This window comes from Eufriesea mexicana, unplaced genomic scaffold (genome assembly GCF_001483705.2).
Source record: "Eufriesea mexicana isolate 0111107269 unplaced genomic scaffold, ASM148370v2 scaffold2645, whole genome shotgun sequence".
In the NCBI taxonomy this organism is placed as follows: Eukaryota; Metazoa; Arthropoda; class Insecta; order Hymenoptera; family Apidae; genus Eufriesea; species Eufriesea mexicana.
Window position 1 is genome coordinate 41,370 of NW_016910703.1, and position 13,856 is coordinate 55,225.

At 36.4% G+C, this 13,856-nt stretch overlaps 1 protein-coding gene across 1 annotated transcript; it reads left to right on the forward strand.

Moving 5' to 3' along the window:
- Positions 1–6,634: 6,634 nt before the first annotated feature.
- Positions 6,635–12,586, forward strand: LOC108550243 (trypsin-1). Its single transcript, XM_017903940.1, has 7 exons — positions 6,635–6,703; positions 8,362–8,542; positions 8,942–9,104; positions 9,912–10,120; positions 10,778–10,980; positions 11,201–11,255; positions 12,328–12,586. The coding sequence occupies exons 1-7, from the start codon at positions 6,635–6,637 to the stop codon at positions 12,441–12,443; spliced, it is 996 nt and encodes a 331-aa protein (XP_017759429.1). The 3' UTR covers positions 12,444–12,586.
- Positions 12,587–13,856: the final 1,270 nt, after the last annotated feature.

The following is a 13,856-nucleotide window of genomic DNA, read 5'->3' on the forward strand; positions in this document are numbered from 1 at the left end:
CTGACTGAGCGTAGTAGATATGAATGGACACCATTGGCAAATCAAGTCTATTTTTATAACCTATGGATTAAAAATAAACTATCCATCTATATAAATATTCCAACATACGTTCGCATACTTCATTTTCACCTATCATGAACAAATTAAATCGTCCATAGACAAATTAAAAATAAAATAAAAGAAGATACGAATATGCAGTGACTAGTGACGAAACGTCCCCGCCAGAATGCCTAGGGAGTAACGTATGCAGTTTCCCTATAATCTAGTAACCTGCGTTGCACTCTCATCTGCATCCCTCGAAACACCGCGTGACAAACGAACTTCAAACCAAACCCGGTGGTTTTATTAAACGAATTATGCATGGTTCATCTCGAGACGAGGTTAAAGTTTCACGAAACTGTGAAACTCGAGCCTGAGATTCTACCACGGGTCCATAAAACAGTTTCGTCCGATGCGTAGGCAGCTAAGGCCTTACTAGGCGAGATTCTAAGAAGTTTGTGGCACCTTAGAGATATTACGTGGGTTACCGTTGCGGTTTGAAATCGGGTCAATGTAACAGTCGTTTGCCCTTGTCTACAGATTCGTAAGGCTAAGGCAAACATTTAACGAGCACCGTCGTTAACGATCCTTCCATCTCTCTTTACATGGAATTCCAGCCTTTCCGTCAGGGTGTTGTAATTCCATTGGAACGATCGTTGCGTCGTGTTTAGTTAATTACGCGACGCGTGTTGAACTTGGACCTAAACATCATCCAGATAATTGCCCGGCTAAACAATTCTCGTTATCTTATGTAAATTCGTGAAACTGTGTCAGAAATTCGTGGCCTTTCAACAGGGTCACCATTTTGTTTCGTGTAACTGCCTTCGGATAATTATCTGCCAGCAGATTTGCATTATTTATGGCTGGATTGGGTGGATATTAGAATTTAATAAATATCAGCTAATAGATATTAACTCGTGTTGGGATAGTTAATTATGGGGATAGTTTAAGAGAGATTCGTTAAATACGTGTTTTCTGCAAAAATGGATAACAAATTTTGCTTTTAGTTGCTTAAGGTTACTCCTTTGTAATTATTTTGCAATTATGTTTATATATTTACGATTATAAAGGTTATAATTATAATGAATATTTATATTTTTCACTCCAAGTTAGTCATTGTTAATTTGAGAAATTTTTTAAACAAAAGCAGCGTTCCGTGGTTTCGTGAATTTTTGTGACTTTTTTGAAGAGAAATGATTTGAGAAATAGTATATACTATTAAAAACAATCATGCTACATATTTTTCTTTTTCCAAATTGCAGAAGTAAAGTATGTATGATATTATGATCAACAAGTTATTGGAATATAAATTTGTTTACCCGACACTATGCTTTGGTAACCAACTATTTCATTTTCACTGCATAATCATCGTACATTTGTGACCAGCAATTAGCATTCGCTCGAGCATCACATCCACGCAACCCAAATTCAACCACTTGTAGGTAAATCAATAACCACCGATTGTTGCCATAGCACGTAACAATTCCTGAATTACACTGCATAATATCAGCAAATAATCCGCACAACTGTGATTCCACCAATCATCAATTACTCGATATAAAAATTTCATCAATATTTCATGCTACCAAAATTTGTGCACGAATAATTATCTTCTCCACGATTTAAATCCATCTAATTCGACACAAAAATTTCATAAATATCATCCACCTATATTATCAAAATTTTTACACGAATAATTATCTTCTTTAGAATTTAAATTTCTCCATCTAATTGTCAAACAATTGAAATAAAAATTTCACAAATGTCACTCACCTATATCACCAAAACTTTTACACGAATAATTATTTTTTCTACGATTTAAATCCAACGAATTGTCAAACATTCGAAATAAAAATTTCACAAATATCACTCACCTATATCACCAAACTTTTGCACGAATAATTATATTTTCCACAATTTAAGTTCATCCAATTTTCAAACACTCGACATAAAAATTCCATCGACTTCATACTCCTATGCCTCGAAAATTTTTACACAAATAATTATCTACGCACCACACGTGTATTACCAAACAAAAGATAGAGAAAAAATATAAATAAAATCACTAGCAATTTTACTTTCACCGAAATCAAGCCACAAAAGGGTAAATCGTCGAAAATCGTAATTTCAGTAATTGTTCCTCGCCGATTTCGCCGCGATTCGGCCGCGTCGATTGGCGTACCGTTACGTTCAATATCGAACAAGTTTTGCTCGTAATGAGGTTCCGTCATCTCGACATTGGAATTCAATTATTCAGGGTAAGAAACCGCGTGCCCCCTTCCCACTCTCCTCGTGACGGTACACAGCGAGGTGCACGTATTTTGCAGTGAATGGGCCGGGGTATGGGGAAGACGAGCATAATTTACGGGACGAGTGCGTGCCTTACGGAGCAAAAAGTCGGCGAGAAACGCGAGTGTTGATTGGACCAGGGAGGCAAAACGCGAGTAACAGCAAGAGGATCCGGTCGCGTATGCACGAAAGTGTCGGATAATTTATGCGTCTTCCAGGCTTCTTTTAATGCCTCTGTCTCGTTTTTCGCTCGGTAAATTAATCGATCACGTTCCAGCTAGCGGTAAGAACGTGCCCCGCGACCGCAATTTGAATTCGTGACGCTCGCACGTACGAAGAATTTTCATATTTTCGCCATGGTATTCGCTCGTCAGCCGCCATCGGAGTCGCCATCTTTTTATCCCGCGTGTCATATACCGTTCTCCCTTATGCGGCTGGGGTTCCTTTGGAAAGAAAATTTGCCAGAATTTGGAAGAACTTGGGTTCTAGATTCTGTCAAAGACCAAATTTGACAGTGTCGTTCAAATTTTACCAATTTCTTTTATTTTTTCTCCCAAGAGTCTAATAAAAATGTTAATAATTCCTTTGGAAACAAAATTTGATAGAATTTAAAAGAACTTGGGTTCTAGATTCTGTCAAAGACCAAATTTGACAGTGTCGTTCAAATTTTACCAATTTCTTTTATTTTTTCTCCCAAGAGTCTAATAAAAATGTTAATAATTCCTTTGGAAACAAAATTTGGTAGAATTTGGAAGAACTTGGGTTTTAGATTCTGTCAAAGACCAAATTTGACAGTGTCGTTCAAATTTTACCAATTTCTTTTATTTTTTCTCCCAAGGGTCTGATAAAAATGTGCCATGAACGATGGAAAATTATTGACAGTAACGTTCGCTCGTTACCTTCTCGACGGCAACAAAGTGTCATTGGAATTATTAAACCCATCAAAATAGTGCGTTTGGCTATGCCATTAGCACAAACATGCAGGTACTTTAGACAGAATTAATGTCGACTTTTATTAAGATAAAAACACGATTATACAGACCTATTTATCTTCACGGTACCATTTGAATTATGACGTTTCGCGTGTGCTATATTGTTAGCGTTCGACCGTGAGGCCAAAAGGATGAGCCAAAATTTAGCTCGCTATCGGTGAACAAATGCAATCTCAAACGTGTGACGGGAACACGGACAACTAGATTAGTAATTCAATTACGCCTAACGCAACACGCTTGCCACACAATGACACGCTACAAGAGTTACGATCCGTGATGACATAATCTTGAACATGACGTGATCCAATTAGTCGTGATCGTTCGATTACGTTATTCTTTCGGGAAGACGTCGCTATCTTTGATATGTACACAGAGGATAAGAGTCCGGTCGCTGGACGAAGCTGAATCTTGCCCGTGAAAAGGCCTGAAATCATGGCGACGATCTGACCCTGGCGATAAGTGTAAATAAGGCAAGGCTGATGATAACGTTAGTCATCCAAGCAGACAATAAAGCGATGTCCCACCCGCATGAGGGTGCTGTGACCCATATACCTTGACCCACTGTCACTGGCTACAGGTGAGATACAATCCTGCGTCCTACATCATCTTATCTCATTTCTCTCGGGACGTTAACTAGACGCTTGATAAGACAGCTTACACAGAAATCCTCGTCGCGTGCGAGTGAGTAACGAGCAAAGTAAAGACCATACTCTCTAGTTTCATCCTTTGCTCGCGTTTTTCGTTTCGGATACTTTCCTACTGCAATTCGAACTAGCTGACGTAGCTGCTACGTGCCAGGCTGACGGGAACATCGGTATCTTTGTATTGATATATGGAATTATTTGGTACCGTGAGATCGTGACGGATTATGCTATTTGGTTCATGGCAGTGTGACTTGAAATTTGAAATTTTGCGAAATAGTTACGTCGTTTTATTTTCTTCGGATAAAGATGAATATTTTTAGTCCATTTTGCAATTAATTAACGCTAAACGTACAGGTAGTTTACACATACTTATTCTTACCATAAGGGATTAAATAAGCCCTCGTATTCTTAACATAAGGTATGCAAAGAATTTTCCTCGGAAAAAAATAAATTAAAATAAAAACGGAAAGCTAGAAATTAAACAATCAGATAATATAAGAATTTACAGAAAGACAGATGAGCGGAAAAAATAACAATAAATGTACAATTATAAAGTAAATTTTGAAAAGGGTTATTTGACCCCGCTTGGTATGTTTAGTGTTAATATAATCGAGATGTGCGACTATGCAGGGAATTTTAGGGTGTTTGGAAAAATAATTATAATTTTGGAAAAAATATAGAAATTATTAAATCTGTTGTCAACGATAAATTTTTTAGAGCAGGAATTTGTAATGAGATCGAAGAGAATAATTGATTATTATAATCAGACAATGATTATTATTCGTTTCGGTAATGATCGTGACTTTTCGGCCGATCTTCGGCATGCAGCTGACTATATAAAGCACGCGTGATCTGCGTTCGAGTTTATTCGTGGATTTGACTTCGGACCAGGCACGTCGAATTCGAGTAGAGATGGGTTGGAGGTACAATGTGCATGGGGTACAATGTGGTATCTCATAATCGTTACTCAATCCACCCTGTACCTGTACCTCTGTATATAATATAAAAATAATATTTTAATTATTTATTACAATTTACTAGGAATTTATTAGGAGGTGTGCACGGGGTACAATGGGATCCAATAATCGTTACTCAATCCATCTGTATATAATATGTATCTCTGTATATAATACAAAAATAATTTTTTAACTTATTACAATTTATTAGCACGATATGTAATAGTCCAGGAATAATTATCACGGAGTTATTTGAGATTACAGATATCATTGGAACGCGATGAATCAGCTGCTCAAAGTATTATACAAGTAACAAAATTTTTATATTTTTTATTCCATAATAACGAAATTATTTTAATTAAGCTGTCAAGATTATTTATTTTCGTTACATCAGTAGGTACACTATATGTACGTATATATCATAGATCAGTGGTTCTGTTGAAATTACTTTTCCTGCCTTGCTCGTATGTAAATATTTTGCAACTGATATTATCTTAGGTTAGGTAGCAGTCGACTTCCAGAACCACTCCAGTGACCCATGCGTTTTTCTCATGTTTGTAAACATCTAGTAAGGAATTCTGCAGTGCTTCGTATTTGTGCGCAAACAAAGGCAATTTATAGCTACCGGTTGCATTAGTACACAAAGCAAATGTGATTCCAACTTTCCTCATTTTACAGCTACCTATTATTTTCTTTCACGAACAGGAGTTTTCTACATTAAATTACTTTCATCCACATTGCTTATACTCCCTCCTTCGATATTGTGAGCTAATACACTTGAAAAAGAGATATACTAGGTATCTATTTGCCATAAAATTCAGAAATTCGTCACTGACCTTCACCCACAGAAAGCTTTCAATCGTTCCATTCCTCTTGTTTGCAAGAATCAATAAAACAGACACTCGCCTCATGATTCAAATTTGCTCCACATTTTCAAATATTTGTCTCCAGCATCGTTAACGTCAAACATTCGATAAGAACTTCATAATGAATGAAGAACTCGGTCCCACACTCAGTGATTATTCAACAATACAGCGCGATAGAATTGCGTGCACAGTATCTGCATCAGGTCTGGGAGACCATCCCTGAAACCACGATTGCCAATCCAACAGAGAGTTCCTCCGAAGTTACTCTTAAACACCTATAAAACAGCAATCTACAACCGAAGCACTACAATAGCCATCTGAAACTTCCAACCCGATTCCTCGTTCAATTCCATCAAACTTTTCCCTCATTAAACCACAGAACTCCCAACTGGTACCATTGATCACACACAGACTCCCTGACCCAGACCTACCCCAGCACGATCGACCCCGAAAAATAGATACCACTTCCGCAAGACACCAAAGCGATCTTGTCGTCTCGATCCATCGAAGGTATAGATCCATAACGAACCGGTATGACGAACGACTGGAGATCTAGCCGATACCCGTGCCATTTCACGACGTATTCTCCATACTCGACGTTACTCGTCGACGTTGTGAATTAACATACAGCCTAAATTTTCACCGCGACTACTCGCCCGTCCACTATTCCGTATAAATAAAGAAGTGACGAGCCTGGCCAAGTGTTGTGTGAAAGTGTACGCCGCGTTGGTAGGAAGCGTAGATCGAGCCCGATCGAATCGGTTGCTCCCTTTTATTCGGCCTCCGAGCGCCACGGAATTCACAGTATTCGTTTCGTGCGCGGCAAGAAGAGTGCAATCGTCGCGATCATGTGCATCCGCACGACACTATGCGTGGCCGTCGTGGTCGCGGCGGCGTGTGCCGTTAATTGCCAGGAAGTAAGTAACCGTAAACGATGGGACGTCGTTCACGATGGTGCCCTGCTCGCACGAACGGATTTATCGATTCGCGGGAGATAGGGTGTGATCGATGCGAGATCCAGATCGCGTGCTTCTTCACTATAACCTCCTCAGGGGTCGTGACACACGATGGGCGTGTATGTATACACACGCGTGATTCTTCGGTTTTCGCGGGAAATAATACAGCTGGTCGTAGGTCGAAGTGATTTACGTTTCTTGAGTTTTCTGATTTGGTGTCAAACTTTTGATCGATCTTCATTTCATCTTCAAAGCTTACATTTAATTTTCAGTTTTTGGTTCGTGGAGCTGGTCGATTATGAATGGGATATTTATATTATATGTGAATATGTATGTGAAGATCATAGGGGAGAAACACGATAAGTTACTTGGTATTTATCAGTAATTATCATAATCACCGAATGCTTGTCACTTTTCCAGTTTTACGCTGTCTCTACTGGTAGTTAGCTATTTTTGTTTAATATCTTGGGTTCGAGACTTATTTGGATCACAATTTTCGAGACTATTTAAATTTTGTGGATATTTAACGCAGAGATGAAATAAATTCGAAGTCTAGAAATATAGGAAAATTCTGACTTATCTCGAATATTATTGTATTTCGTGATATTAAGAAAAATTTGATAGGAAAAATATATTGCGAATTGAAATTTTTAAACGTGGCTTATTATTTTCTCCATATTTTTATGCGTAATATTATTATATTCTCTGGGATATTCCAAAATATTTTCTAATATGATTTGCCTCATTCGTCATTTGTATGAATAAATTTGAAATCAATAAAATTGAGAAATGGAAACTTCGTTACCCTTTTCTGGACTTAATGAACTCATTGCTGAGGAGATTAAGGTCATTTCATAAAATTACGAGGGGTTGAATAATTGATTTGAATAATGAATTAAGAATGGTAGAATAAAATTCTTTTTCTCCTTGCTTTTTTCCCCCTGACCAAGTTTAATCTTACGATTAATTGCAAGTTCGTATGCGAGGAATTAGACGTAGCTTTGCAGATTGCTTTTATGAGAAATGGCTGTCTAGATTTATAATACCTAATCGTGTGTCTTTGCAAATAGATTAAGGATCTTATAACATTTGTTAGGTGTAATCTTTTTCCGTTTTGCATATGTAATGAGCTTTATATTGGGGACACATAACGGAGATGTGAGATGTCGAGATCGATGTTCTGTGTTTCTAAAATCATACGATTTCGATACCTAGAATTTGCGTTCGCGTGTCGTTGAATATTTACTGACTTTCGCGCCATGTAACATGTTTTTTGAGCCTCGAACAAATTGGCGTGGAATCCGCATTCTTTAATATATTGCTTCCGAAATATACCATCAATTTTAAGAAAATTTGAAAGCAATACAAATTTTATAGCGACGCCTTATAGTAATTTCTTCTTACTTTATTAATTATACAAAATATAAAAGAAATTCACAATTTATATTCGAAATTTTCTTGAAGTTCGTTCCGAGATGTAAACAAATTAAAAAATTTCACATTCTAAAGTAAATTCCCATTTAAAAGTATGAGAAGGGTACATGTTTCTTCCAAAATAAGAACCCCAAACATGCAATTCTTGCGTTCAGGAAAATAAAGAATAACGTGAATATTTATAGCTAAAGTCGCCAGAAAGAGACAACTTGACTGTAATGCAGTTTAATACAATCGGCGAAACTGATAAAAATTTCTGGGCTTGGTTGTATGGTATTATATCCGCTGGTGGAACCTCAACAACAACGCCCACGTCAACGACTGAACTTCCAAGACCAGTAAAACCGGAAGATTGTTTACCATGCAGTAAGTATTTTTATTTTACATCGTGACATTGCCTTAAATATCAAGATAATATCAAGCTCAAGATAAATGGCATGATTATACAAGCTTGAAATAATCGTATAAAATCTCTGTCTCCACTATTTTTAGTATTTTATCGAAGAGTAAATATATAAAAGTATATACCTTCTTTGGAGATCGATTCTCATAATTTTCTATCCTCTTGTGAATTAATTTTTCAAATTTCTTATTTTACAGTAAATTAATTTCAATAATTCGAATTAGATCGAAGAGAGCAAACACTGAAATAAATTGTACAGTAGTTGAATTAAAAATTTAATTAAAAATTTAAATTGGTTATGTATCTCTGCTTCACTGAATGAATAGTACTTGATGAAATTGACCGAGCACGTTATCTTATAGAATGCGGTTTGACGAACACGCAGAGACGCATAGTAGGCGGTGTTGAGACCCAGGTTAATCAATATCCATGGATGGCATTAATGATGTTCAGAGGACGATTTTATTGCGGTGCATCGGTTATAAGTTCTCGTTACGTATTGACCGCTGCACATTGTGTCGACAGGTGATCTCGTGTTTGAATTATGCACTATACACTATCAATCTGGCAATTTATTATATTAACAATAATTATGTAATATGTGTAACAATACCACACATCGTCAGTATCATTGCTATATTAACAGCTAATACCATTGATTACATCGCACTAATAACTACTAATAAATACAGATAAATAATCGAGACGTTATTACAATATTATTTCCAATTAAAACCAAATGCGAAACAAAGATAATAAATAAATAACTTAAAAATTAACGAACATGAACGAGTTAACTCTTTGCACTCGACGATTTTTTGACCAAAGAAGAGTAAGGGTTCAAAGATTTTCTACTATACAAATGATGATATATTTTTGAGTAGTAAATAAGAAATCGTATAATAATTAACACGTGGAATTATTTGATTGAGATACCTTTCATATCGTTACAATATCTTAAACTTGACATATTAATTAATATCGACCTTGGAAATTTTATCAAATGGTGACTGAAGGGCGCCTCTCGAGTGCAAAGGGTTAATAAATAACGAATATAACGTTATTTATCAATAAATAAATAAATAAATAAGGAACAATTAATGAGCAATTAGCAAATGAAAGAATAAAAAATTGTGATCGAATAAAATTTAAATAAATAAATAAATAATCAGAAATAAAATTTGCTGTTGTTCACTATTTGTTATTCGAATACGTATTTATCGATATGCACGTTTACCTTGTAATAACATATGTATAATGGTATCGAAACAATCGATTACACTGCTGATATGTCGATCTATCGTATATCCAATCCATAAATAATTGGAACAGGTTTGATCCGAATCTCATGTCGGTGCTGTTACTGGAGCACAATCGCAATTCCACTACAGAGGCAGAGACGCAATTATTCCAAGTCGAGAAAGTGATCAGGCATAGCGGTTACTCGACGAACAACTATAACAATGACATCGCGCTCGTCAAACTGAAGGACACCATTCGATTCGAGGGAAAGATGAGGCCTGTTTGCCTTCCGGAACGAGGTAACGTTCTAGATGCTGTAATATTCAATAACGAAATTGCATGACATAAATCTCCAGTCAATTTTTATTTTCCTCCATGCCGTCCTCGATACTTATTCCACTTATACACGCAAACATCAAATTTAATTTTGGTTCTCGGTTTCAAATTACTATTTTACAATATTTTGTAACAATCTACGTTAAAATTTGGTAAGGAGAATCACTCGCAACCTAAAAATAATCTTTTAACAAAATAAATAAAATTTGATCAATGAGAATTTCACAAGTAAATATTTATATATACTTCGCATCAATTGCAATAAAAATGAAAAATTAAGTCAAAGTTAATTACTAAAGATCATTTTCTTGAAGCATATTGTAATCAATAAGAAGCTATTTCAAAAGAGAGAAAAAAAATATAAAATAAATACAAAACTGAATTAGATCATTTTATAATACTACTATTCGTCACTTTAGTATACCAAAATTAATGCCTTGAAATAATACCTAAAATAGATATTTTATATTATTTTCAATTATGTTACATTGATATTGCAGCACGCTGTTTAAAGATTACTTTGCCCGTTTTTAAATTTTACTGATACCTAAAATTATACGGAAAAGACGGGCGAATAATTTGCATTAGACTGAAAAACATATTAAAATTTCATCTTTCAGCGAAAACTTTCGCCGGGTTGAACGGAACAGTAACAGGTTGGGGGGCGTTGGCAGAGTCTGGCGCCATATCGCAGACTCTACAGGAAGTCACGGTTCCGATTCTCACTAACACTGAGTGCCGCGCTACTAAATATCCGGCGCGAAGGATCACGGACAACATGCTGTGCGCTGGTTACAAAGAGGGAAGCAAGGATTCGTGTCAGGTAATCAACGACAAATTCCTCTCGTCATTACCGTTACTATTAACACTTCTCCGCATTATGACACATACAAATGAAATCATTACATCTTTGTACATTTGCATTTACACGCACGCGTGCAGCAACCTGTGCGTACATATATCATTTCTTAACGTTAAACAGAAAAATCTGGCGTTCAAATTTGCGACTCTTTTTTTCATTTTTTTCAATTTTTCTTTGTTAGGGAGACAGTGGTGGCCCCCTTCACATCGTCAACGACAATGCACATGAAGTAATTGGTAAGATTCGTGCTCTCTTGTTTCACAATAAACAAATTCAGTAATGGGAGAGATATAAAGCGAATTTTTAATTCAGTCGAGTACTGAGTGTCAGTAGATTTCAAAGGTATCTATAAATATTTTTTGACGAGGAAAACCAAGAAACTTTGGATTCTATGTGACATCTGGAAGATATGGAAACGATGAAATTAGAAATTAATATGGTGAAAGGAAAATTGGAATTTCAGAGTCAATGGAGTATTATGTGTTAGTAGGTATCGGAGATAAATATTTTTTGATGAGGAAAGTAGAGGAACTTTGAACTCTATGTGACATATGGGCGATACGAAAAGTATGAAATTTTTAATCTGTGATATAGTGGATGGCAAAATTAATTCTAAATTCAAACAAATGTTAGGTGTCAGTAGGTTTCACAGATTTTTCTTTTCTGGCAAAGTAAAAGCACGAGGAACTCCATGTGACTTTTGAAGAATGAGAAAATAATATAGTCGACAATAAATAATATAACAAATAACGTAAATAGAATTTCAAAAATATACTATAGGATCACTATCCATATTAAACCTTTCAAAGATTCTCTACTAAAATACTGACGATACCTTTTGAGCAGTAAATATAGAATTGTATAATAATAGAATTGCAGAATTATTCGATTTGGATACCTCGCACACTATTACATTAAATTTGATATATTAATTAATATCGATCTTCCAAATGTTATGAAATGGTGACTGAAGCTCACCTCTCGAGTGCAAAGGTTTAATAGTATCATACTTTGTCATGCCTAAAGGACCCACAGGTTAATTATCAGTGACCCTGAGGATCCTAAAACAAAGGAATTTTCCAATTTTTGTCTTCATCGTCGTACCATAATTTTATAATTTTCTACTTTATAATGCAATAAAATTACCAGTCACGAATACATTAATCTGAGGTCAATCTCGTATTCTCCACGATCTCTTACAATTCCGAACATACGTTCGTTTAGTACACGACTGAATTAAACCTCGCCTTGTACCTCAGTGACGGTTCTAAAGAGAAATGAATCTACGATGTCGTATCTAATTCACAGGAATAGTATCCTGGGGCGAAGGATGCGCGAGGCCTGGCTACCCAGGCGTTTACAGCAGGGTGAATCGTTACCTCTCGTGGATAGAACGCAACACCGAGGACGCGTGTTACTGTTAACTGAGATAATACTGTTATTTTTAGATTCATCGTCTTGACTGAAAACTCGATACTCGTAATAGGACTATTTTTCGAAAGACCAGAAATTCGTCCTTGTTGAATATTTCTTCCTGGAATGTAGGAGACTCTTTTGACAATTTTTAGCATTCGTCCTTGAGACGACAGGAGGACAAGCCTGGCATATTAAATTTCGCTGGTCTTTCATATTTATTTATCGAATACGTATATATAGATTAGAATACGTTTGTTCGTGACCACGAGAGGCTCAGGAGGAGTAGCTGGCCACGCGATCCGTTATCCTACGTCGATGCAGGCGAAACAATTGAAAGTTAAGGCACGTATCGCGTGTCCAAACGCGACTCGTAACATTGAACGTACGAGAAAGAAAGTCGCCTGGACTTTCTCTGTTTCTTTCGACTTGGAATTTCGGTGAAAACTCACGTAGACCGCTGCTCCCATGGAGCTTTGATTCTCCGTGACACGAAGGTGTCAAACGCCTTGCGTGACGTTTGCATCATTCTTGCGAGCGTACAGTGAAACGTCGATCGTCTTTGGATCCGTTAGAATTTGATCTTACGACCGACCGAAGAGAGGAAACTTCGATCGTCGATTTCCTAGATAATTTAAATATTCGTGGCAACTTATGCGTACGATCTTCGATGAGACTTAACTCGTAATTTAATCGTAACTCATCTGTCAGATCATGTAATTTTACGACTTTATTTATGCTCGCGTAGGAGACGAGTTATTTATACGTGGAATAAAATTTCTGAAATTTTAAACTCCGCGGTTTCGAAATTATTTACCATGGGAAAACGGAATGTGAATAATGGGCAGGGAAAAGTCGAAAAGCAGAAAAATGAAATGGAATGCAGAGAAGAAATTGTGAGAGGAAATTTAATCCCTACCGCTGTAATGTGTTCATATATTTAAGTTGCAGATGAAATTTTTATTCCGTTACCACGAATAGGATTTTCTGGATTTGAAAGTTCGAGATTTCGGGATTATTTGTAATCGCGAAGATACTAACAAGAGGTAAGGAAGAATTAGAAGAAGACACAGGAGAAATGGGATGGGCACCCGAACAGAGAAAATGAAAAGAAAATGTCATCGGAGAAAGGATTCAGGGAGCAATTCGGAAAGCTTAGCTCAACAAACAGTCTTCCGAGCCTACAAGCCACAGTGAGATGGTAAAGTAAATAAGAAAGAACAAACTGAGTGGAAAATAAGGAAAATGGAAGAGAAGATCTTAACTGAAACTTGTTCTGAACGAAGGATTTGGTTTTCTCAAAGATTGCTTTTTAGCAATCGACGCATCACCGTGCTCAACATCTATACAAGCTATCTCTAAACAACTCGATAAAATCTATGAACAAGGAACACTTAAGAAATACTCGAGTAAATGCGTATGCT

Excerpts from the sequence above, each read along its gene's own strand:
- LOC108550243 (XM_017903940.1), top strand. The coding sequence starts at position 6,635 with ATGTGCATCCGCACGACACTATGCGTGGCCGTCGTGGTCGCGGCGGCG. Across the intron at positions 8,543-8,941 it reads GGAAGATTGTTTACCATGCA|AATGCGGTTTGACGAACACG; the intron begins GTAAGTATTTTT and ends GTTATCTTATAG. Across the intron at positions 10,121-10,777 it reads TGTTTGCCTTCCGGAACGAG|CGAAAACTTTCGCCGGGTTG; the intron begins GTAACGTTCTAG and ends TTCATCTTTCAG.